Raw genomic sequence first — 25746 nt, 5'->3', positions numbered from 1 at the left:
GGTGCTAACTAGGCTCTGAAGGCAGTGGGTGCAGGGCAAGGAGGCCTCGCAAGAAAATGGCCAGTGAGGACAAGTCTGGAGCGGTCTGAGGATGTCATGAGCCAGTCCTCAGTAGGCCAAGGTCAGGATCTATTGGGACTCAGACCAGCTTGGTCCTGGCCCAGAGGTGGTAGGTAGGCTAGAAAGACAGGGTAGTATGGCTTGGCAGCCTGGAACAAGAAGCTTCAGGAAGGAGCCCTCTGTCTGGAGGGCTTTGCCAACCTGCACCTGACATCTTGCCCTTAGATACGGACCCAATGCTCTCCATTACTGGGGGACAGCCAAGAGCTGTCCGAGCACAGCTTGGTCCTCTCCACCCTTTCCTGTCGCAGGGCTCAGGCATGTGAAGTGCACCAGGTTAAGATAGGTGGGAACCCAGCAGGCAGCTGGGCTCAGGACTAATTTGTATCTGCTCGGTGCACATGGAGAACAAGAGTGTGGAAGCAGCTGGGGGTGGAGCCGGGCCTCGGCCCACGACCCAACCTGCGGTCTACAACTGGACAGCTGAGCATCCCACCTGCAAGACAGGCGGAGGAAAGCTTCCGTGAGGCTTGAGGCAGCCAATTGTCAAGCCTTGCGCCGTCTGTGGGAGATGAATCAGCTTCCGGCCCCGCCCCCGGGGCCGCACGTGACCCCAGGTGAAGGTGGAGGGGTAGGCGGGACCGCCCTTAGTCACCGGCGGTCTAGCCCGCTGCTACCACCGTCGCCTGTGGTTCCTCGGGTCGTCCGGTCTTCACGGCGCCACCTGCTCGGTAAGCAAGTCTCTCCTCCGGGTTTGCGAGCCCCACATGAGCTTGGGTCCCGGCTCTTACTCCTGACTGGGGTGAGGTTCGCTGTCAGCCCCAGCTTATACCCAGGACTCCGCAAACCTCCGGCGGATTCCAAGAAACCGGACAACCGCGGCCCTGGACGGCTCCGGCTCCCTCACCACGCCCCGCCCCGCCCACACCGCCCCGCCCACACCTCACTGCCACGCCCCTTTCCTTCGGCACGCCCCTCCCGCCCTCTGACCCGGACCGCGGTCTTCTGCTGATTTCCTCAGGTGCGGTTCGCAGAGGCGCCGAGGCCCGGGAGCCCGAGAGCGCGGTCCCCGTCGGGCCGCGTTCCCACAGCGAGGGCCGCCATGGCCTTCTCCCAGGTGCAGTGTCTGGACGACAACCACGTGAACTGGCGTTCCAGCGAGTCGAAGCCCGAGTTCTTCTACAGCGAGGAGCAGAGGCTGGCCCTGGAGGCCCTGGTGGCCCAGGGTCGCGACGCCTTCTACGAGGTGCTGAAGCGCGAGAACATCCGCGACTTTCTTTCGGAGCTGGAGCTTTCGCGTATCGTGGAGGCCATCGAGGTGTACGACCCGGGTTCCGAGGACCCGCGGGTCTCAGGCCGCCGCCCCGAACTCCAGGACAACGGAGGCGCGGATGCCAGCGAAGATACCAGCGCGGCGGGCGGGCCCCCAGCCACGGCCGAGCCGCTGCCCTCGCTGGAGTACTGGCCCCAGAAGTCGGATCGCTCCATCCCGCAGCTGGACCTGGGCTGGCCTGACACCATTGCCTACCGAGGTGTGACCCGGGCCAGCGTCTACATGCAGCCACCCATCGACGGGCAGCCACACATCAAGGAGGTGGTGCGCAAGATGGTCAGCCAGGCGCAGAAGGTGAGGCGCCACGGCGAGACCCCACTCACCCAGCACGCATGGGGACCAGAGACAGCCCCAGGACCTCTGACTGGCCTCTTGGTTGCCTCCTTCGGCCATCGGCAGCTGAATGTCCACCACCTCTAGCGGGTGGCGCTGGGCTTCCAGGCTCTATGGGCTTCTGGGCCCTCCTGGAGTGTTTCTGAGCTCCTCGAATCCTGGCTTTCTCTCACCTACTCTCTCATCTCAGATCCACTAGCAGATAGAAGCTTGCACACATACATGAGCTTGCAGGCAGGGGTCTGGAACCTTGTGAAAATCTGCCTGCTGCTGTTGAGCACTGCTGAGTGACTGGTGGTGGTCTCTAAGCTTTCTCTTGAGTGCTACAGTAGCAGCAGCTGTCCAGGCCAGAGTGTCTGGATGAGCCCGGTGTTACCTGTTGAAGGTTTTCACCAGTGGAAGAGGTGAGGGTGTCTACTTGGCTTGTGGTTTTTCGTTGAGAAGCTTTTCAGGCCTTGTGTGGATCCCCTTAGCTGACAGCCACTGACTGGGTTGTACAGTACCCTGGCTTGGAGAGACTGCTCCACACTGACACACTGACACACATCTTGAGATGCAAGGTACACTGCTTGTACAGACAGCCAAGCCATACCTGGGTGGCCATGACTGTAAGCGGAGGTGTGCCTGATTTGACAGGCAGGGCAGTCCAGCAAGCTGTGATATATCTGGAGCAGGTCTGTCTTCAGGTGGTAGTGAGAGTGTTCCTACCGTTCACTGTCCAGGTCCAGAATGAGGCAGTCAGGATACGAGGCCAGATGTCTACCCTGGGGACTGATCGCCATGGCTAACAAGGCCTGGGGAGCTCTTGGGCAAAAGTGGGTCAGAGGCTGGGGTGGCTCGGCTTCCCAGAAGAGTGGAGGCTCTGTCCATGGGGCCACTAGCTGAGGGTTTTTAGTCTGTAGGTACAAACTGCATCTCTAGCCATTGTGACGATGGGGTATTGGGTGGCAGGAAGGAGGAAGGACGGAATAATCCTCTGGACACCTGAGAATAGTTGGGAATCTGTTGCCCCTAAAAGGGCCTGGGGTGACTCCCACTGCGGCAGAGCCCAGTCCCTTGAGAGGAGGGAGAAAGACTCGGAATGGGGCCCAACCTGCTGTGCCAGTACTCTTACAGAAGGAAGAAGGTAGTGTCCACTTTCCAGCTTGGCCTGGGAACAGCTACAGGCTCTAATCTTCTGCAGACAGGATGACATAGGGCCAGTCAGTGATAGGGACAGATAGGGGTGCCTGGGGCCAAGTCGTATCCTTAGGGCTTCTGTCCGCATCTTTGTGCCCACAGCTGAAATGTATCCACTCGCTGCAGATGAATAGTTCCATTTGCACCTAGTTCCACTCCTCCAAGGTTACTGATGGCACCTGTCTACAGTGACAGATCTTGACCTTAGTGTGAGCCCCATCTGTCTATGTGGTACCATAGTGGTTGACTTCCTGCTGCCCATCATGGAGAGGCATTGCCCTCTGCTTCCTACCCCAGAGCCTGTTCAGAGCATGGAGTCCCATAGGAGCCTCAGGTGACAGAGAGCATGTCCATTTACAGAGATCAAGGGTTTGTTCACACCCCCACTGTGCTGTCCTGGGCCAGGCCCCTCCCCTGTGGACCTGTGTGAGTCCCTGTTCCCCGATCTTTGTCTTATGGCCCACACAATCCGTGGGAAGGCTGTAATAATAGCTTCAGTGGGGTAGGAGCACGTTATAATCTCAGGCAGTGTTATCTGCCTCTTTTTTTCACATGGAGAAACAGACCAGACTCATTAGTTGTCCCTGCCTAAGGTCACTTAGGCCTGCTGCACTCTGGGACCTACCCAGGAGTGTGGTACCTGGTAGCAGGGCAGTGACAAGCTGGACCTGGGAGGAGCAGCTGACCTAGGTAGCTTCACCTCCTTGCTGCTGCTTCCCAGCCTCCTGGGGCAGGCCCAGACGCCAGTGCATGCTGACAGAGCGCTTTGCTGGCCCTTTCCTTGCCCCTCCCTGTAGGCGCTCTTCTGGCTTATCTCTCACCATGAGTCACCTCTTGCCCCTCTCGCCCACCTCCCCTTTTCAAGTGTTAGGGGAACCCCAGCCTCCAAGGGTTGGGATGGGGGTTTTGCTGACTAGCCCTTTTCCATAGGGGCTTCAGCAGCATGGCTGCTGGTACTGAGTCACTCTCCCAGTAGTCAGCACAACTGACAGACCCTCGGGCAAGGAAATGACACAGCACACACTCAGCTCACACCACCTCAGCCACCCCTGGTGGCCTTGTTTCTATCAGGATTATTCTTCTGCATCCTCCCTTCCCTGAAGACTGGAAGTGTCTGACTAGAAAGAGACAGGAGTGTGAGAATAGGCCCTGGTGCTGCCGCCACCTCCCTAGGCCCTGGCCATTCTGTCTGTGAAGTGGACTCAGGCGTTGAGGATTGGGAAGGGTCCTCTTGGTCCTGCCACCTGCTGCCTGGATCCTAGATTCACCTGCACAGGGAACGGTGGTTGTGTGACCCTGATAGCATAAGCTCTCTGTACTGCTGGCCGGTCTTAGTGAGCTCCCCTCTGAGGCAGCCCCTGTCTGCCCTCTCCCAACCCTCCCCCAACCTGGGAGGAACCTCCCCTTGGCTCCAGCTGCATACCAGAGGCCTGTAGCATCACGCCTGGGAGGGATGAGAGCAACTGTGGCCTCCAGAGGGTGAGGCTGGGTGGGGTTGTGCCTCAGTCAGAGGATCTTCCAGAAGATCCCAGTGCCCACCCTAACAAGGACTAACCCCTTACCAGTCCCAGGGGTATCATGTGTCATACCTTCCCCAAGTTACTGTGAAGGACAGAAGGAAGCTGAGGTGTCAGGGGCTGGCCCTCAACTAGGTCCAAATTTATGTCTTCCAGCCAGGGCTTACAAATGGAGACCCAGAGAAGTTAGGTTTCTTGCCCAGGGCCACACAGCAAGAAGAAAGAGGAGCCAAGTTTCATGATGCCCGAATGACCCCACATCTTTCTTGTCAGATCCCTGTCTTCACACTCTGGAGTCTGGGCCTGCCACTTGGCTCCTGGAGAATAGAGGCAGCTTAATGAGGCATTTATTAAATACCAGCTGTATGCCAAGTGCTGAACAGGCACTTTACCTGCTCTGTGTAATCCTTGCTACAGCTCCATAAAGTAGGTGTTGCCTCCATTGTCCACAGAAGGAATCCAGGGTTTGGTGGGGCTCAGAGAGGGTGAACAACTTGCCCAGAGCCTCAGAGCTGAGAACTGGAGGATCTGGGCTGCAGGCTCTGTGTAACCACATCCCATAGTGGACCCATTAGGCTTTGCTCTCTTCTTGCTTAGCTCAGAGCAGTGAAAGCATGTTCCCAGGCTCCTGGGCCCCTAGATATCGGGCTGCCAGAGGAAAGCTGGAGGTGCTGGGCCTGGAATGAGGAGCCACAGCTCTGCACAGTCTCTCTGGGGACCATGTCCCTCACCACTGCAGGCTAGCTACACAGCATATTGTGATGGCTCAGTCATTACTGGCCTGCATGCCTTCCACAGTATTGTTAAGGCATGCATGCTATCTAGTGGTGGTGTTGCTGTCAAAGTCTGTGAGCACAATGACATCTGCAGACAACATCTAGCAGTATATGCCTCGGGGTGTGCCCTTTTTATTTGGAGACACATGACTGCACCAAAATAGCCCCCAACACAAGCTCCTGTGGGCCAGGAGCTGCCTTCTGCCTGCTGGGGCAGCTCCTGCCTTAGGCCAGGCCGCACCTGTTGGGGTGGGAGCCATCAGATAGCATAATCCCAGGTGTTGGCTCCAGACTTCGCCAAGGCTCCCCACCCCATGACAAGCGCTTGCATCTTAATGGTGATGTGCCTTGCCTAGAAGGAGTACTTCTGCTATTCCAGGAGAGGACCCTGCTACCTGCTCATATCATAGATGAGACCAAAGAATAGGGTGGAGCTTTGGGTCTTTGGTGTGATAGGGCCTGGACTACGTTCTGTGGAGCTCTTGGTCATGGTAGTTTGGAAAGTTACCCTGAAGCCAAAGGTCATCTATTAGGCTGAGAGAAGCCCTAGATTGCCTGCCACTTGCTTACACTAGGGTTCATGGCTGACACCCACGGGACAGGCCCCCAGACAGGCTAGTAACTTCCAGGGTACACTCCATGTGGGATGTTAGAAGGACCAGCTTTAGTGTCAGGCAGACTCAGGTCCAAGCCCAGTTCTGGCTTGTCTCTGGCAACACCTGAGAGTTCCTCACTACTGTACTGGGCCAACCTCAGAAAGACACATAACCTGCTTGTCAAAGTCCAGGTGAGATTTAAATGACCATAAGAGAGCATGAGTTGTCCCTCAGCGTGTTATGTGGTCTCATGGTATGTGGTGCCAAGCTGCGTCCAGTTAATACCAGGTCTCTTCCTTCACTCTCTCCCATCTTTATAGTCCCCAAGAGCCACACAGGGCAGTCCTGTCACTGTCACCAACACTCTCCATGACTACAACATTATTTTTAGCTTCACCAAGCCCTAGGAAGGGAGAGAAGGTTTGTCTTCCTGGGGTGCAGGGAGTCTTAGAATAGCACTCACACCCCTGGGCTCTGCTCAGGGCCTGTGGAATGACCAGCATGACTTCTTGTCTGTGAGTTGCTGGCTGAAGCCATCCTCTAATGGGCTTTAATAGGGCTTCCGTCTAATAGGTAGCATAGTCCCAAGCAGCAGATGGGTTTCAGACTGGAAAAAGTACTTGGAGATCCACCCTATCCTCATACGACCATAGCAAGTAGAGAAACTGAATATTGGAGTGAGGAAGTGACCCAGGAAGGCAGGGCAGGGTTGGACAGGCCGAGGCTGGTCTGTTTCAGGATAAGGTGGGCACTGGAAGATGGTGGCATAGAGTCAGAGGCAGGACAGATGCATGATCCTGACAGTGGGAGAAGTATGTGGCCTTGGACTATGACTATTTCTTTGGGAAGTATGACACTCTGTTTTTTGACATGTGAATGTTGGTGGCCTGCTTTTTTGTGTGTGGCTTGAATCAGACCCCTTCATCCTAAGAAGTAAGATTCCCTGCCCCCTACTAGAACACAAGTAGGCAGGACAGTCATTCCATCTCCATTTTATACCTTGACTGAGAGAGGGGAGCACTGGGCCTCCACCATGGAGTTGGCTGCAGCCCCCTAGCCTCAACTTCTTCAAATACACAAGGGGTAACAGCTGCTGTTTACAGCCTGTCAAGAATGAATTCTTTTAACTTTGGTTTTGAAAGTTATTTTCCCTCACTACCTACATCTAGAAGGACCGTTTGTTTTCCCATAGTGCTTGAAAGATGTTGCTCTGTCTCTTCTCTCACCAACTCTGGTGAGATGTCAGCTTGGCTTGGTTCCTCCATATGCAGTGGTCTTTTCCTTCCAGCTGTTCTTAAGAGTCTACTTTGCTGATTTTTGATTAACTTCTATGTGCTTTAGCCTCCCATCTCTTCTGTGTGTCATTGAGTTTGTGGACTTCCATTCTTATCAAGTGAAGAAGTAAAGTACAGTTGTTGATTAGTCATGTATGTTTCTAATCTCTCTCTCCAAGACGACAGCTTCCCTCTGTCAGACTTCTTGAAGCTTCCCCCGGGTACTGATGACTTAGTATTTCTCCAGTCTCCTTCTATGTAACATTTGAATACTTGGTGTTGCTGTACCTTCAATTCTCTGTTCTTCCATGGTATCTAACCTACTATTAAGGCATCCAGAGTATATTTTCATTTCATGTTAGATTTTTTTCTTCCATACTTTTACTTATTTAAGCAGGGTCATGCTGTAGACCAGGCTGTCCTCAGACTCACAGTCCTCTGCCTGCCTCTGCCTCTTGAGTGCTTGAATTGAAGATGTGCACCACCTTGCTTGGCACCTTCAATGAGTCTCATTTTCCCATTTCCTTAAACAGTAATTCTCTATTAAGTATAGAAACAGTGGGCTTTGTTGTAGGCTGGTGTATTTTTGTTCTTTTAAATATTTTAGAGCTTTCGTGTAGAATGCAGTGAAATTTCTTGGAAACAAACATTTTTGGGGAGTGGGGTGTAGGCTGTGCATGGAACCTGGGTCCTCAGTATGCCAGACAAGCCTCTCTCTGTCACTGCTGTATCAGGTCCAGCTGAACACAGCGAAGTCTTGCTCTTAACCCTTGTTAAGAAGGAGCAGAATAGGCCATAGGATAAGAGCAGCCCATTGGCCACACCAAACCCTCCACTCCCTGCTTCACTACTTCTGGAGTACAGGTGCATCCCCTGCCATCATGCCACTGTCTGCCACGTGGGTGGATCCAAGCATGTGGGATAGGGAACCTAGGCTGTTTACATGTGGCCCTTTGCAGAAGTTTGCCTAAAATTGGTTCAGGCTTCCTTGCCCACTACCTAGGCAGTGTCCTTTTGCAGATTGTCTACAGGCCTCATGTGTCAGAATGGCTTCTGTCCTAGCTAGGAAGACATGAGCCTCCATAGTCCTATATGAGGACTACATGTTGCTTTAGCTGTCCCTTTGGAGGCTTCTCCCAGCCTTACATGTTTCTTTCCGTGAGTGGGCTACCTAGCCCTAAACAGCTCTCCGAAGATGGGCAGAATCAGCAAATGACCTTGGAGACAGACTGGATGGAGGGCAGGACATTTGGGGGGAAAGGGACCAGTGGGGTCAGAATTTTCAGAGGTAAGTCAGAGGCTGGGGCAGTACCCCAGTAGTTTTCAGCTGTATTCAGATCAGCTGACTGCCTCACCCATCCTTCCTCTCTGCTACTTGTGGGGAAACCTGTCCATCCACTGTCCCATGAGGACGCTTTGCTTTAAGTGAAGTTTGGAGGCACAAGGGGCCTAGAAGAAGCTACTGTGGGTGTTGGGAACCATGGGCTGGTGTCAGCAGCTGGCAAGGCTGGAGACTACAGCCTCTCTGAGGAGCAGCTATTCTTTCACAGATTCTATAGCCATGGCAGGATGCTCTAGCCAACTTACACAGGCTTCCCTGGACTGTGAGCAGAGCTCGAGGGGGCATAATAGCAGGTGCTTCAGCAAGAATATCAGAAAAGACAGGTTTTGATAGCTTACCCATCACCCCATTTCATAGATGTGGAAAGTGAGGGGCCTAAGTTGGGAGATGGCTACTACTAGGCTTTGAGCACTGCAGGTGGTCCCTGTCTCACTGATAGATGAAATTCCCTGAGAACTGATGAGCTCTCAGGGTCACAAGGAGACAGGCTATCCAAACAGGGAATTAATTAGTTGGTCCTGGGGCATGGTGCTTCTAGGTCCTCTCTTGTGCTGCTTGCAGCATTTGTGAGGATCTAGGGGTGATAGCATTGATGTTGGGAGTTGTGAACCCTGGACATCCCAGATCAGGGGAGTGAGCAAGGCAGGGGCAGGCAGGCCTGTGTCAGCTTCTGTCGCTGACTGCCTCCACACCCCCATCTACAAAGCCAATATAGCGTAATTCCTCAAGAGCTCTCAAGAAACCTTTGTGACCTGACCATGGATAGACCAAGATGTGAGGTGCTGGGCAGTGGTGGGAAATCTCCCAGCATTACCTCACATACCAACGCACTGTGCACACTACCATTTCTAGGGTCATCTCAGACTCTAGTAGCACCAGGTAGCTCTCCCCTCCAATATTAGCCAATAGCTGTTTAGTCTTCCTTTCACCATCCTAGGGACAGAATCCAATGCCTAAAGGGTCAGCCATGGGACCCTGTCAGGGATCCACCTTGGGCATGGGTCCTAACAAGTCCACCTTGGCAGTCTGTGACTTCTGGACAAAGTTCCTGGCCTGCTGGAGCACATCTCAATATGCCATGGTGCCCACGGCTTGGAACCAGCCGTGACGGATCTGGGGTGCAAATGGTCTGGAGACGCTCCAGGGATCAGTGTGCCAGCCAGGTCAGGCTTCTTTCCAGGCCACTACATTAAGCTGTTTGCTTGCCTAGGAGTGGCCTAACCAAGGGGGACATTGTGGATCCCAGGCAAGGAAATCCTTGGAACATATCCCCCCACTTCTCCTCCCCCATACTACCACCCCGAGTCTGTCAGTCCACCAGACTGACAGTTCACCAGGAGCCCACCTGCCCCAGTCTTTTCCCCAGCGGTCTCTGACTGTTGTCGAGCATATGCTGGGTAGGACGCTCTTAGGTTCCTCACCTCTCCCACTCTGCAATGGAAAGCACTTCCTCATCTAGTGCTGACCTTGTGCTCTAGCTTACCCATGCTAGTATCAGCCCCGTGTCCATTCTACCACCAGATAGCCCCCAAGAGATGGTAAGTAGCTGTCCTCTGAAGACTGGAATCCCTAGGGCTCAGCCTTCTTACCCAAGCAGATTAGCACCACCAGGCCCTGAAGACAATAGGGTCAAAAGAGGACCAGGCAGCAGCCCCACACAGCTGGGAGTGGGGAGTAGTCACTGCTTCAGCTTGCCTCACTTCGTTGGCCTCAGTTTGCCCTGCTGTGCTGGATCTCACCTTGTTTATGAGAGGTTGGAGTCAGGCATCAGAAGCAAGGCTGCCTGCAAAGAGAACATGCGGGATCTCCGAGGACCCCCTGGATTAGGGTCCTAGATGTGCGTTGCCCTGAGTGTACTCACTTCTCATGAATGGAGTCTTGTTTGGCTGATGAGAAAAGAAGAGCCTAGAGTTATTTGAGAGTTTAACTTAGGTTCACGCAGCGAGTTCTCTGCAGGACAGGCCTAGAGCCTCCTGCTTAGGAGTTTGGACTTTTGTGCCAGATGAGCAGCAGGCGTCAGCAGGGGCCAGAGGCTCGGGAGGAGCCCAGATAGGCCTGTAGGGGCTAGTCTGGTGAGCTCACTGCGGGCGTGTAGACATGTCCCCAGGAGGCTCCAGGTAGCCTCTTGTTGCTTTGTGTAGACAGATCTCACTGAAGGAAGATGTTGAGCCACACTCGTGAGCTCAGCTCTGTGGCAGGCCACTGTCACAACTCTCCAGGGACATGGAACCACTGTAAAGCTCCTTAGGCACTGCCTGCTGGTGTGAGGGGAGGAGCAGTGTAGGAAGATGTCACTTGAGTTGGGAACATCCCTGGTCTGTTACTATGTTCTACTGGGGGCCAGGTCCGCACTGTGAGTTCTACCGACGTCCTCTGGTTGGTAGGGAACTGTGACAGTTGGTTCTCTGAGTAGGCTAGGTGTGGGTGGATATACTTTGACCTCCGGAGCCCCACCCTTAGGTTCAGGAGAGTGGAAGTTCCCTGTGGTGGGCATAGGTGTTGGCAAGTGACAAGTAGGGCACATGCTGATGTGGGGGCTGTCTAGTCCAGAATGGCATCCTGCTACAGTCTACAGCAGCCCAGGACTAAAGCAAGGTAGAAGCTCGTGGCCATGGCATCTGCTGGCCTCTTCCCTACTGTGGCTGCATCTGGTTTGTCTCAGTATCTCCAGGAGTCAGGAAGGGGTGCATGAGCAGCTTTCTTGAATCTGACTCAGGAGGGCACCAATGCAGGTTCCTGGGCTAAGCCCCTGGCCGGGCTCAGGGCCACACTGGAGCTTCCGGGTGGCAGTACCAGTCTGTGAATCTTAACCTGGTTGAGAAAGGAGGCCCTGAGGACCAGCTGAACATGTGGAACTGTGACATAGACCTTGCCCTGATCTTGGCTCACCGTCTGCACCCTCCTGACAAGTCTGCATTCCTCCCAACACCTTCCGCCTTGAGGACTGCTGGAGTTAGGTTTTCATAGGCTTGGGAGGAGCAAGGGTGCTGTCCTCACTGCGGTGCTGGTAAACCACCTAGTCTTTTCCTGTTCCCAGGTGATAGCTGTGGTCATGGACATGTTCACTGACGTGGACATCTTTAAGGACCTGCTGGATGCTGGCTTCAAGAGGAAGGTGGCTGTGTACATCATTGTGGATGAAAGTAATGTCAAATATTTCCTGCACATGTGTGAGCGGGCCCGCATGCACCTGGGGCACCTCAAGGTGAGCTGTCGTTTCTTGCTTGGGCAGCTAGAGAGCAGGTAGTCATTTAGTCAGTCAACAAACATTGCCTTGCAGACAGTGCCTTATACCAAAGAGAGTTCAGTCATCCTGGAGCTTTCTGCCAGGTGGTCACACAACTTGAATGCCCTGAGGGATAAGATATTTACTACCTCCAACAGGCAGATAAGATAAACACAGATCTAATGCTTTCAACCAGGTGCCAAAGCGCCTGCCAGACTGTGTTACCCATGCCACATAGGTTTCCTGTCTGCCTGCATACCTCTGGTGACAGGTGTGTGCTCACTGCCTCCACAGGCAGCTCATACGGTGTCACCTGCTGAGCTCTGACCCTCAGGAAGCCTTCACTGGCCTAAGCCCCAGTTTATCTCATCAGTTCTGCTGGCTGGCTTTAGGATCTGGCTCAGACACAGGAAACACCCCATGCCAAGGTCAGGGTTGAAACAGACTTGAGATCCCTAAGCAGAGTAAGGTAGATCTTGGAGCGAGAGGTCACCGTGGGAAGGAGATGGAGAAGAGAAAGCCAAGGCTTGGTCCTCGGCTTGCCTTTGCTGTGTCTGAAATCTTGTTGCTTGTCACTCTGGGCTCCAAGATGTCATCGGTCTGATGGCTAGGTAAACCCAGCGGGGCGACTAGGTCCTTCCCTGAGTCCTCTAGCAGATGTGTACAGCACATGTCCCCGTGTAGAGAAGTCTGCAGACCCAACTGGTGTCACAGCATGCGACTACTCAAGCCATTTTCCATAGTTTAACTTATTAAAACTCCTGACAACCCGTGTGGTGTGGCACGGATCTGTCGTCACAGATCTGTCATCCCCATTTTGCAGATGAAACAGTAGAAGTGGGTGCTGGTGTCACTGCCAATAAACTAGAGATGAGGGCCAAATGCCCCAGGCTGCAGGCCTGTGATAGGAACACAGATTCCAGATGGTCAGCACACAGGGCTGGTGACAGTGGCAGGGCTTGGAACCTGTAATTTGTCAGCATTTGTCAAGGCCCCTGTGGAGCCTTTCAAGTGGGTGTGAGATCTCTGCTGTGCTACCGGTCTCTAATTTCAGGGACTTCTTCATGTGGTCTCCAGGTAGGCTGACCCTAAGCCTCACACCTGCCTGGCATGTAATTAGCACCTGGAAATGGCTCTGGGGTGGCAGACAGCTCATGCCAGAAAGAGCCATTGTATACAAGTTCAAAAAAGATGACTTGAGACTTGGCTGCTCTGTGGACCAGTAGCATCTCCAGGAACACCAGTAAGGTCCCCACTCCATACATTTGCCACACACTGGTGGTGCTTAACACATATGTCACTCGACACATCACCCTCTTAAGGGAGGCAGACAAGAGTTGGCCCCAGAGTGTCTGAGGGCCTTTTTCAGTAGAGACTGCTCAGTGTCTTCAGTCTGGGGCTGTCTGAACCTTAGGACAAGGGAAGCAGTGGGACTTAGCTCTGTGGTTCTAAGACTCCCTGCTTATGGCTTTATGGGGTATCCAAGTCAAGACACTTGTAGCTGTTCAGACTAGGCTCTCACAGAAAGATAAGTAAGAAATTGGCGTGACAATGAGAGCACAGACCTGTCTTTCAGAATTCTCTAGTGATGCCCACAGGGCTCCCTGCCCACTGCCCACTGTGGGACTTGGCTCCTAGAGTTGCTTGTGGTTGATAATTCAGGATAGCAAGGCTGAAGAGGAGTGCAGCTGACAGCCTGGTGTTAAGACAGGGGCAATGGGAGGCTTGCCCTAACCCACTATTAGCCTTCAACTGTCGCAGGACCTTCGGGGCAAGAGGGCAGCTCGCTGGATTCAGTAGCCTGTCCAGTCCCACCCTGTTGCCATCCTTTCTGGGAAAGTGACCATGTCTAAAAGATATGATCATAGGAGCCAGACACCTTCATGGGCAAGAAATGACCCCAGCTTCTTAATTCTCATCTGGACCAGCCTCACCATAGCCCTAGGCAAGTGGTCAGAGGTTCTTGGGAGTACAGCCCTGCCAGGTGTCACTGTGGAGAGCCTGTCCTCCTGGCCAACTTCCCTGCCATGGGCTGGCTGGGTCTAGGCCTGTTTCAGTGTTTCAGGATCATTTCCTGTGCTGGTAAATCATGGGCTGCTCTCAGCCACCCATTGCCCTGTCCCAACCCTGTTCCAACCTGCCCCAGAGCCCGTAGGCCCAAAATACAGATAGCTGTGGCAGGGTCACTTTTGTGACAATGGGGTATCAGGTACCAGACATCAGGTGTCCTGTCATCACACCATAGGTGTGTATTGGCTCTGAGCCTCCATTGTTCATGTGAGATATGGGCCCATCTCCATGCCTTCCCTCTGGAAGGGCAATTTTTTTTAATTTTCTATTTTTATTTTATGTATATTGGTGTTTTACCAGTGGGTATGTCTGTGTGGGGGCATCAGGTCCCCTGGAACTGGAGTTACAGATAGTTGTGAGCTACTGTGTGGGTACTAGGAATTGAACCTGGGTCCTCTAGAAGAACAGTCAATGCTCTTAACTGATGAGACATCTCTCCAGCCCCTGGCAGGGCTATTGTGCAGAGCACAGGGGATTGTGGTGGGCATGGGGGATTCAGAGGTTCCTTTGACCCTATGTGGTTAGAGACAATGCCTCTAGCTGTGTTCTGAGTGCCAGGTGGCTTCCAGTGTGTTCAAAATAGTGGTCTAGTGGGAGCCATCCTTTCTTGTCAGCAGTTATGTTAGTACCAGGACTGACCCTGTTTCCAGTCACCACATGAAGGGGACTGACATACATTGCCTCTTCTAATATGTGGGCCCCAGCTGCTTCAGGGACTTCCGTCTTCTGTCCTTGAAGGCAGTAAGAACATGAATCCCCCCACATGGACAGTAGGCCTTGAAAAGACTACCTAGCCTTTTGACCTTATCCCTCCCCAGGGTAATAGGGCCAGGGCAGTGACAAAGTCTTATATTGGGGTGATCCTAATGCTAAGGGGTATCCATGAGCCAGTGGGATCCAAGCCATGACTGTGAAAGACCTATCACTGTGAAAAGCTCCTTAGCCTGTTTAGGCAAACTGGAAAAACCAGCAGCCACCTGAGCTGACTGCATCGCCAGCAAGCAAGGAAACACCAGCCGTCCGGTAGCCGTGGAAGACACATGGTGGGGACACCTGACTGGGCCCAAAGACCACAGTTGTGTCCTGCCAGGCTCTAGCTGGGGTTGTTGAGGAGAATGGGGTGGGGGAGCTAGACCCCAGCCCCTGTTCTTTCCTGAGTAAACTCATGTCCTATCTTCTATGGTTAGGCTGGGGCCACTGATGGGTAAGGATATGTGTATGCCAGGGGCTTGTATCTGGGGGCAAAGAGGCTCAACTCCCTGGGCTGGTCATGAATCAGGGTACTATTGGCATCGAGTAGGTAGAGACAGGGCTGTTATTAAGCATCATAGTGTCAGTACAGCCAACAGTAGTGACCTAGCCCACCATGTCAGTCATCCTAGAGAAAGGGCCTGGAGTACTAACACCAAGACTTAGAGCTAGGTAAATCCCAGCTCACAAGGGACTTCCCACTGAATATCATGTCTGTTCATGAGTCACGGTGAGAGGTGCAGGGGGCACTCCTGCTCTGCCTCCCATCTCAGCTTGTCTCCTTGCACTTCCTGTGGTCCAGGCATGGCTGACTGATACTTTACCCTGCTAAGGTCAGGAGTGTCATATCCTACATCACATTGAGACAAAAACTCATCACCTCCTTTGCTGGCCACCAGGTGTGGCTAGCAATTCTGCTTTCCCTGCACAGTCTAGGCTATCCTAGAGCAATTCTGCTTTCCCTGCACAGTCTAGGCTATCCTAGAGCAATTCTGCTTTCCCTGCAGTCTAGGCTATCCTAGAGCAATTCTGCTTTCCCTGCACAGTCTAGGCTATCCTAGAGCAATTCTGCTTTCCCTGCAGTCTAGGCTATCCTAGAGCAATTCTGCTTTCCTTGCAGTCTAGGCTATCCTAGATGTGCTCCAAAGTTTGTATCCTGGTGTGTCCCCAGTGAGAACTCAGTCCCGTCTAGGTGTCCCAGGTAGACAGGCACGTACTGCAGTGAGGAAGCTGAGGTGTGGAGAGGCTCAGCCAGTATGTGGTACCGTGTCTGAGTCACCAGAAAGCCCAGGCTAGCCTGATGGAGACCAGCACAGTGTACCCCAGCCCGTGCCCACCACAAGCATTCTAGGCCAGAGCAGCCTGACTCACCTCCACTTTCTGCCTTGCCCTACCTCTCCACTGTGCCTTGTGGAGGTCTGAAAGAGTCTGAGGACCCTCCACCTGCCTGCCCATCCCCAACTAGGGGCACCCCAGGACCTGAGACAATGCAGCTTTGTGGAATCCTCCACCTCTGCTCACGCGAGCCCAGACACCTGAGACATTACCTCATCTGGGCCAGGCCCATGGGGCGAGGCTACCAGGAACCAGGAGGCAGAGGGTGGGGGGCCTGCTGCAAGCCCCTGCCTGCTGCCCAGCCCCACTGGAGGATGAGCGATGGGTTCAGGGCCAACCCCCACTCTGCAGACAGGGAAACTAAAGCCTAGAGAGGGTCAGGGTCTTGTTTAGTATCACACAGTAGGTCACAGGCCTGCCTCTCACATGGTTGAGTTACTCTGAAATGAAAGTTACAGCTTTCTGAGCCCTTCATAACAACAAAAGTTTGGGGCAAGTAGACAGACACCAGCGGAAGCAGTCTGTTGGCTAGTTGCCTAGGTGAGGTGCATGGCCCCAGCACTCAGTATTGTAAGGATGGTAAGACCACAGGATGCCACAGAACTGGGTTGTGGTTGGCACAGGTGACAGGGAAAGTTTCTAAGATCTTTGTTCCAACCTCTGGTCCCTGAGCATGTGGTGTGTTAGGTACAAAGTCACGAGTGCTAATTGTCCTGGTTCCTGGCCAGCTTCCTGCTGAGCTGGCTGTGGGCAGGCCTATGGACAGGTGGGGCCGGAGTGAGTTTGGCCCTGGAAACAGCTTATCTGCCTTCTAGGGTGGGCCCAACAACAAGACAATTAATTGTTTACCCCACAGCTGGGTGGACATCATGCGGGGACCCACCCAGAGCCACCCCTGTCAACTTCTGTGGATAGTACTCTGGGTCACCAGTGGAGTCTGGGAATAGGAAGCCCTGGCTCGGAGGCTGCAGTGGGTGGCATGCTCACTCAGGCTACCTCCCTGTACGCACCAGCGTCCCTGTTCTCTGCCTCCTGAGCGCCCATTCATATTTGCAGCCTCCCCACATGCTGGCCCTGCTTCTGACATACAGGTCTAGCGTGTGCTCTCTCCCATGGCCCCTGCTGCCCCAGACAAAGCAAGCAGGGCCTCTTTCATCAGAGTCCGGCCTGGCAGTGTAGACAGCCTGCTCTTCCGCTGTGGCCTTTGCATCCTTCCCTTGAGGCGCTTGCCCTCCCACCTTGCCCCACGTCATCCTTTCCTGGAGCCTCCCAGCCCTGCCTCATTCACTCCTCTGCTTCTGGGCATTCCAGCTTGTTGTTTTGACTCACTGCCTCACTGCCACCTCCACAGTAGCACCCTTGTCACTGCCATCTTTGTCTGCCACTGGGGGCCTCAGCAGGGGTCAGTGAACAAACGAGCCCGTGGGCAGTTAGTAACCTGGAACCACTGAGTGGGAGCGAGCAGACGGGCAAGTCACGGCTCAGTCTGACGAAGACTGTGTCACCAGCCAGTGTCTGAATCCAGAACTCCCACCACATGAGCCTCATGTGAGTAGACCAGTCAGGAAGCTCTGCTGAGCTTTAAGCCAGATGGACCCTAGGTCTCTACCTGTTATTCTTTGGGAGCCTCTACAGTTCCTTTATGCTTAGATTCAGTCAGACTTCCCTTGCCCCTACGTCCCTGTACTCAACTAAAGTTGACCATTTATGAGACCTTCCCTGGAGCCAGACCATGCCCCATCTCCAGAGAAAGTTTTCCCTGAATGCTTTCAAGGGAGCCTTCTCAGCAGGGTCAGTGAAGGGATGCAAGAGGGGGAGAGGCCTGCGGTCAATCATCCTGGAAGACCCTGGATATGTTCAAGTGTAAGACCCAGGTTCCATCCCCCCTTGCCTGGCCCCACAGACCATATAGACTGCCACTACCCCCCTTCACCTTGCACCTCACTCCTGGTCCCTACAAACTGCCTCCGGCTCTGCACAGTCTGCTGCCCCTGCCTGTGAAGTCAGTGCCTGTAGTTGTCTAATTCTGCCTCCCTGTCTCCCAACACAGAATCTCAGGGTACGCAGCAGCGGGGGAACTGAGTTCTTCACACGATCAGCCACCAAGTTCAAGGGTGTCCTGGCCCAGAAGTTCATGTTTGTGGATGGAGATCGGGCTGTGTGTGGCTCCTACAGGTGATTCTCCTCTGCAGCTTGGGGAGGAGCTGCCTCTGGTTTGCAGCTGGTTTCTGCCCTTAATCCCTGCATGTGACACGCTGGTTATTCCAGTTCATTGCTCCCAAAACTGCTGAGCTGTGTGCAGGACTGGGTCCACCCACATCTCTGGAGGCAGGCAGGGAAGCCTTTTGTCCAAGCGGGCTGTTGTTCTATCCCACACAGTCACTGCCCAGGGGTAGGGTGGGCTAGGTCACGGTGAATTTGCTCAAGACCTCTACAAAGTCACTCTAAGAGCCTTCTCCAGGCCAGAGCCAGCTTTGCACCATCACAAGGTAGGGCAGATTTGCCACAGTCACTCCTGGATTGATGACAGCAAGACACCAGTGACAGCCACTGTGTTGAGTGGTTTCTGGTGCCCAAGGCTGCAGTGGGCATTCCCATGCTGCCTTCATGAGTCCAGAAGAGCCCCAGGGCTTTGCTGGGGGAAAGCTAGACATAGGCTCCCAGACTCACATTTGACCCCTGCCCTACCCCATGCCATCTGTGTTTTTATCCTAGGGCCCAGTGACCAGTCTGACCAACCCCAGCTAGAGTGTGCACTGTAGATGCCCACTGCCTCAGATCAGGGGCACTCACTAAATCAGGGAGGCACATGTGCCCTGTACCTGACCACCTATCCTGCCTTTATATTGTAGCTTCACATGGTCAGCTGCAAGGACAGATCGGAATGTGATCTCTGTGCTGTCTGGTCAGGTAGTAGAGATGTTTGATCGGCAGTTTCAGGAGCTATATCTTATGTCCCAGAGTGTCAGCCTCAAGGACATCCCCATGGAGAAGGAGCCAGAGCCAGAACCCATTGTGCTACCATCTGTGGTGCCCCTGGTCCCCACGGGCACCATGGCCAAGAAGCTTGTCAACCCCAAGTATGCACTTGTCAAAGCCAAGAGTGTGGATGAGATTGCCAAGACTTCCTCTGACAAACAGGAGGTTACCAGACCCCCTGGGCTGCGGGGCCCTGCAGTGGCTGAGCGCCCAGGGGATCTCTCTGAGCTGCTACCACCTGTCCACCCAGGGCTCCTCAACCTGGAGAGGGCCAACATGTTTGAGTACTTGCCCACATGGGTGGAGCCAGATCCAGAGCCTGGCAGTGACATCCTGGGCTACATCAACATCATTGATCCCAATATCTGGAACCCTCAGCCCAACCAGATGAACCGCATCAAGATCCGTGACACAGCCCATGCCAGCACCCAGCACCAGCTATGGAAGCAGAGCCAGGGGGCCCGTCCCTGCCCAGAACCCTGTCCTCCCCCAGCACCCAGGGACTCCCAGGATGTGGTCCCAGCTGAGAATGGCTTCCCGCAGGGGAACCCTGAACCACAGGCTCCTGTACCGAAGCCCCGGACAGTCCCTGTGGCAAGTGTACTTGCCCAGGATGTTAGTGATATTGGCTGGGCCCTGGATACCCCAGAAAAGGAGGCACCCCAAAATGGGATAGACCCCAGGCTACCAAGCACAACCAGCGAAAGTGAGATCCCACAACAGCAGCAGTCATCTGCGACACAGGATGACCCTGATGGCCCGGAGACAGGACTCCCCAATGGGTTGTACGACGATGAGGATGATGATGACGACTACGTGACCCTCAGTGACCAGGACAGCCTCTCAGGCAGCTCTGGCCCTGGCCCTGGCCACCGGCGACCCTCAGTGGCCTCATCCATGTCAGATGAGTACTTTGAGGTGAGGGAGCGATCAGTACCTCTCCAGAGGCGCCACTCGGAGCAGATGGTCAATGGACCAGGCCACCCACCCCGACGACAGCTCAGTGCCCCTCATGTCACCAGAGGAACCTTTGGTGGCCCCCTGAGTGGCCCCCTGTGGGCCCACAGTCGGAGCAGAGAAGATGTAGATACATCAAGGATACAGGCACAACGCCCCGTGGACAGGCAGCCGCAGGTGGGTCTGCTCCCTCATCCCCAGGTGGTCTACAGTTACCCCAGGAGCCCAAAACACCCATGTTCTGGGACATTGCATCCTTGGCTTCAGGGACACCCCTGTTGTTACAGACAGAGGTGATGAATGGGGAAGAGTGAGACTACATCTTGTGGCCGGTCATTAGCAGGCTGGGGACCCTCAGGCCTAGAGTCTCCAAAACAACCTTAAAAATACACATTTGCACATATTCCAGCTCCCCATACCCAGAGTTACAGGGTCTGATACATCCTACCAGGTAGAAGGTACAGACCCTAATTACAGACTGGTTTAGTGGCTGGTCACAGAGATGTGAGTCCTCCTTGTCTGGACTTTATGCTAAGCTACCTCCCTATAGATTTCTTTGTGCTCCTAAGGGTCACAAAGAGTCCCTTTCTCTTCCATGCTGGGCAAGAGCAATCCCTCCTTTGTCACGGTGGCTTTTGTAGACTTAATCCTTAAAGCCTTGGGTGCCCTGCTACTGCAGGCATAGCCACAGAGCCCATCCTACCTGGGAACAGCACTCTGCTGATCATGCCTGGCATGATCATCAGGCCCATGGGAAGCATCTTCAGGTAGCTGGCTAGAATGGAGCCCGCCTTAGCATGGTTCAGGTTCCGGGCCGAGAGGGACCGCTGCACAATAACCTGGGGTACAGGAGAGAAGAGATGAAGGCTCTCAGCATCTCCTTCATGGGCCTCATGAAGTGACAAAGTAGATGCAGTGTTATTACCCCCGGACCACCTGAGGTGACCAGCCAGCGTGCCAGCACAGCTGACATCCCACGAGTGCTCACCCTTCCCCTACACTTATCCCAAGGCAGCAGTCTCCTATTCCATGCAACAGGGAAGCACGGATTCCCTGGGGTGTGTTCGACTCCCGGCTCACCCCCCACTGGACCCTTCTAAACACAGACATTCCTGTAAATCCTGAAGTTATACTGACGATACGACAGGCAGAACCCTAAACCCGGGGCTCCTTGTTCTTCAGTAGTAGTGAGGGTTGCTAGATGCTGCCTGAGAGCACTGTCTCCTCTGAGGACCTTAGGTAGATCCTGATGGCCTCAGTTTCCAGATCTGTAGGAATGGGACATTTGAGTCCCTCTCAGATTTGATATTTGATTCTGCTGCTAGTTTGAACTTTTTCCTTCCATTTTTGAGACAGGGTCTTACTCTGTAAAGCCCAGAATAGCTTGGAGCTTAACTATAGAGTCTATGCTGGCCTTGAACTCACAACAATCCCTCTGCCTCAGTCTCCCAATTGGAATTTAAAGTATAGGTCACCACATTTGGATTTGATTCTGGAGAAAGTGGGAGGTTGGGGTATATCTGTGATACACCTTGCTTCACAAAGGTTCCCAGCAGCCTTGTGGGTTCAGCCCTTGCAGAATCTCTGGGTCACTGGTTAGAGCAGATGTTCTGATGGCGTAGCTACTTCACTGGGTTATACAAGTGTAACTCTGAAATGTATTTTTCCTGTGCTATTCTGTTCACTGTGGACACCTGACTCACAGATAGGAAGTAGCTGTTCTGTTCACTTCCTTCACATGTGGCTGCTAACACTGACCCTGAGCAGCTGGCCCTGTGACAGATGCTGTTGTGGCAGGTGCCTCAGAGTATGAGTGAAATGAGAACAGTACAGGGTACCCCACTCCCCAGCTTGCCTGTCCCTCCTGGGGAGGCGTGTTCTCCCATCCCTGGCTTGGCCATTTCACCTTCCAGGCCTGTGTCCCCTGATCCGAACATGGGTCACTACCACCCAACCAAGTATGGCTGGCTGCCCGCTTTGGTCTGGGAGCTGCTGGGCCTGGCTCCTCGGCCTGGGCGGTCATGTTCTTAGCTGTTTTCATAGTCATGGCTGTGCTGGAAGATGCTGCTGACCAACTGGAAGACAGTTCACCTCTTGTCACACATATCAGCTGGCCTCCTGTGCTTACTGTGTGCCCTTCTGCTTTATACCCAGGGGCAGTGAGACCTGGGGGGGTGACAGAGCCTCACCAAGGCTTCGTTTCCGAGTGTCCTCTTTTCTCTCCACCCCTTTCTTTTTCTTTCTCTTTCTCTTTCTCTTTCTCTTTCTCTTTCTTTTCTTTTTTTTCTTTTTTCTTTTCTTTTTTTTTTTTTTTTTTTGGTTTTTTTGTTTATTTGTTTTTTTTCCGAGACAGGGTTTCTCTGTGTTGCCCTGGCTGTCCTGGAACTCACTCTGTAGACCAGGCTGGCCTCAAATTCAGAAGTCCACCTGCCTCTGCTTCCCAAGTGCTGGGATTAAAGGTGTGCGCCACCACTGCCTGACTCTTTTTCTTTTTTTAAAGACAGGGTCTCACTATGACACCCTGGTTGACCTGGAACTCTGTATAGACCAGACTAGCCTTGAACTCACAGAGATTTGCCTGCCTCGGTCTCCCAAGTGCTGGGGATTAAAGGTGTGTCCCACCATGCCCAGCCTGCTATTGGCTATCTGATGACAAAATGGTCAGCACTGTGGGTGGACCTGTAGTTGAGTCAGACCCTCAGGTGCTAGTGAGAGACATCTGGAGCCCAGGGTCTGTGTTTTAATACCAAGACCTGGCATCCTGTAGCAAACCCAGCCCAAGGTGAGGCGAAGGAGTCAGCGTTAGTGCTGTAGCCACCAGGATGGTCAGCGGGGACCATCCTCTGTTCCTGGTTGACCTTCTCTAAACCTCTTTCCTCCTCATCTGTACTCATTCAGCCAAGAGGGCAGGATAGATGCTGACTCATTGGCCTTCACGGGAAATGCTTCCGAATGCATTCTCCCCAGAGCTGTGGGCTGGGCTGGGCCTGCCCAGTGGGAGGAAGCAAGAGGAGGCAGGGATTAGGGGCTCACTTAATCTCCTAGCGGGCCCTCCAGACTGCCTTTCACCCTCTGGGGTTGACCCACTGTCCTCAAAGGAAAAGGGTTGAGCCTGCTATAAGGACCTGAAAGGCCTGCGCAGGAGGTAAAGGCCAGATGGGAGCCTCAGGCATCTGGGGTCCCTAAGGAAAGCAGCCCTGCTTGAGAGCAACAGGTTACCCAGTGGAAGCGAAGGCTGGGGCTCTAGTCACCATTGATCAGCAGGGGGCCTATGCCCACCACGGAGCCCTTCCCTGCTCCACTTCTCCAGGGCTGCCCACAGGCTGGGCAGGCATTGATCCCTTATGCCTAGAGAAGGGATGAGGGTCTGAGGACATTTGGAAGTTCATGATGAGGAGAGGTCAGAATGGCCTCAGTCCTCATGGGACATGCTGGCTCAGATGGAGACACTGCCACCAGCAACCCGTTCTGGTCCCCTTCATATCTAACCCTGCTGCAGATGGATGGGATGAGCACAAACCACAAAAGGAAGATCCTAGTCCATATTACTGATGAGGAGACTGAGGCAGATCCTAGTCCATATTACAGATGAGACTGAGGCAGATCCTAGTCCATATTACAGATGATACTGAGGCAGATCCTAGTCCATATTACAGATGAGGAGACTGAGGAAGATCCTAGTCCATATTACAGATGAGGAGACTGAGGCAGATCCTAGTCCATATTACAGATGAGGAGACTGAGGAAGATCCTAGTCCATATTACAAATGAGGAGACTGAGGCAGATCGTAGTCCATATTACAGATGAGGAGACTGAGGCAGATCCTAGTCCATATTACAGATGATACTGAGGCAGATCCTAGTCCATAATACAGATGAGACTGAGGCAGATCCTAGTCCATATTACAGATGAGGAGACTGAGGAAGATCCTAGTCCATATTACAGATGAGGAGACTGAGGAAGATCCTAGTCCATATTACAGATGAGGAGACTGAGGCAGATCCTAGTCCATATTACAGATGATACTGAGGCAGATCCTAGTCCATATTACAGATGAGGAGACTGAGGAAGATCCTAGTCCATATTACAGATGAGGAGACTGAGGAAGATCCTAGTCCATATTACAGATGATACTGAGGCAGATCCTAGTCCATATTACAGATGAGGAGACTGAGGAAGATCCTAGTCCATATTACAGATGAGGAGACTGAGGAAGATCCTAGTCCATATTACAGATGAGGAGACTGAGGCACATCCTAGTCCATATTACAGATGAGGAGACTGAGGAAGATCCTAGTCCATATTACAGATGAGGAGACTGAGGAAGATCCTAGTCCATATTACAGATGAGGAGACTGAGGCACTGACTGGTTAAACCCTCTGCTGAGTGTAAGGCAAACCAGGCTCTGTCTGGTTATGTAGCAGTAGTCCTGTTCGTCCTCCCACCACGCCATCCAGGACCTCACTCTCCTTTTTCTCTCCAGGGCCAGCATTTCCACCGACATGGAAGCACTACCTCAAGGACCCCAGGGCCTCCCCGTTACCGGCCTGCTGTTGATGGTACCCAGAGCTTTTCCAAGAAAGCAAGCCCAGCCACAGCAGGCCCCCACCACTGGCAGCCCAAGGGTGGCCCAACACCCAGAGTGCTCCCAGATCCTGGGAGCCCAAGGCCAACCCGGAACACGCGCCTCCGAGCAGAGCTCAGGGCCACAGAGGAGCATCCCAGTCCCTTCGGAATCCCATACTCCAAATTGTCTCAATCGAAGCACCTGAAGGCCAGGGCAGGTGGCAACCAGTGGGCCCCATCTGACTCCAAGCGCAGGGCCCGAGACCACAAGGAACCCTAGCAGCCTAGATGGACCCAACCCCGCCCCAGAGAGCAGCAGGTGGGGGATGGGCAGTGTTGGCACTCACCTGGTCAGTGCACCAGTACCAGGTGGCCATAATGGTCAGACCAAAGGTCATCCCAGTCCACGGGAGGTCTCCTGTGGAAGGGTCCCGGAACATATGCATGGCGTCTGCTCTCGGCAGGTGACAGGTGGTGTTGGGGATGGTCCTGGAGGGGATGGCCTGGGCATATGCCGCCTCCAGCTGCTCATAACCACCGATCTGATCAAAAGCTGGAGGGTTGGGCAGAGTGGGTTGGTTTTGGGTGGCCCTGATTCCCAGGGTCGTCCTACCCTCGTCTCACAGATAACGTCACGCATCACACTGGAACCCTACCTCATCTTTCCTGCTCCAGGAAGGGTTGAGGTTTAAGAAAAAAAGGTGAAATAGAGTATTTTATTTGTATTTAAAATAACTATTAAATGAGCATTTTGCACATGGGCCCACAGTGTCCTGGTGGCCAGCAGGATTCATGGCTAGTGTCTGGAAGCCTGCTGGCCTCGGGTATGGGGTTCTCTGCTGGTCTTTGGACTGGCCCTTTGAGGAGGTGGAAGTGGTTTTCTCTGTGTTTGAGTCATCGAGTATTGAAGCCATGACCTGGACTTCTGAAGGCTGTGACTTCACTAGAGCTAAGACACTGCTGGCATTGTGGCCCATCCTTCCAAGAGGCAGGGAAGGAAGGCAGAGGCTCTTCAGAGCCTTGTGGCAGGCCTAGCTGGTAGGGCTCAGGCCAGGGGTCCTTCCTCTGAGTCCGGAACATGTCCTATCTACCTCAGGGTTGGGTGGTGCAAGGCCAAGCCAGGCCTGGCTGTGTCCGTAGTTCATTGTCCTCTTGTCCAGCCTGTATCTGACCACTAGGTCCTGGAGATACAGGGGTTGCTACCCTGGGAGGAGCACACCTGGGTGTAGGCAGCTTCCAGCATCTTCCCAGCCCCCTTCCCAGCAGGGTGTGGAGCTAGGAGCCTAGGTAGGCTAGAGTGTGTTTCACCAGGAATCTGTGAGAGGCCGAGGCAGGCTCTGTCACGGGTCCCAGAGCCTGAGCTGAGGTTTCACCTTTAAAGGCACCTGCCTTAGTCTTAGCTCCTCCCCCTGCTGTTTCCCTCCCAGGGTAGGAGCAGAACTCCCCTTCTC

General features: G+C 53.6%; 2 protein-coding genes across 2 annotated transcripts in view; one reads left to right on the top strand and one right to left on the bottom strand.

Moving 5' to 3' along the window:
- Slc5a10 (solute carrier family 5 member 10) overlaps positions 1-25746 on the bottom strand; it is a 47147-nt gene that overhangs the window by 10406 nt on the left and 10995 nt on the right. Inside the window, exons 8-9 of the mRNA XM_052194439.1 lie at positions 24643-24848; positions 20431-20566 (exon numbers count right to left, since the gene is read on the bottom strand). Of these exons, the coding sequence (XP_052050399.1) occupies positions 20431-20566; positions 24643-24848 (342 nt within the window). The remainder of the gene's footprint in view (positions 1-20430; positions 20567-24642; positions 24849-25746) is intronic.
- On the top strand, positions 694-24666 carry Fam83g (family with sequence similarity 83 member G). Its single transcript, XM_052194430.1, has 6 exons — positions 694-791; positions 1082-1687; positions 11448-11615; positions 17842-17966; positions 18644-19904; positions 24213-24666. The coding sequence occupies exons 2-6, from the start codon at positions 1163-1165 to the stop codon at positions 24573-24575; spliced, it is 2442 nt and encodes an 813-aa protein (XP_052050390.1). The 5' UTR covers positions 694-791; positions 1082-1162; the 3' UTR covers positions 24576-24666.

This window comes from Apodemus sylvaticus, chromosome 10, assembly GCF_947179515.1.
Source record: "Apodemus sylvaticus chromosome 10, mApoSyl1.1, whole genome shotgun sequence".
Lineage (NCBI taxonomy): Eukaryota > Metazoa > Chordata > Mammalia > Rodentia > Muridae > Apodemus > Apodemus sylvaticus.
Note: the sequence above shows the minus strand (reverse complement) of the source record. Positions and strands in the feature narration are given on the sequence as shown.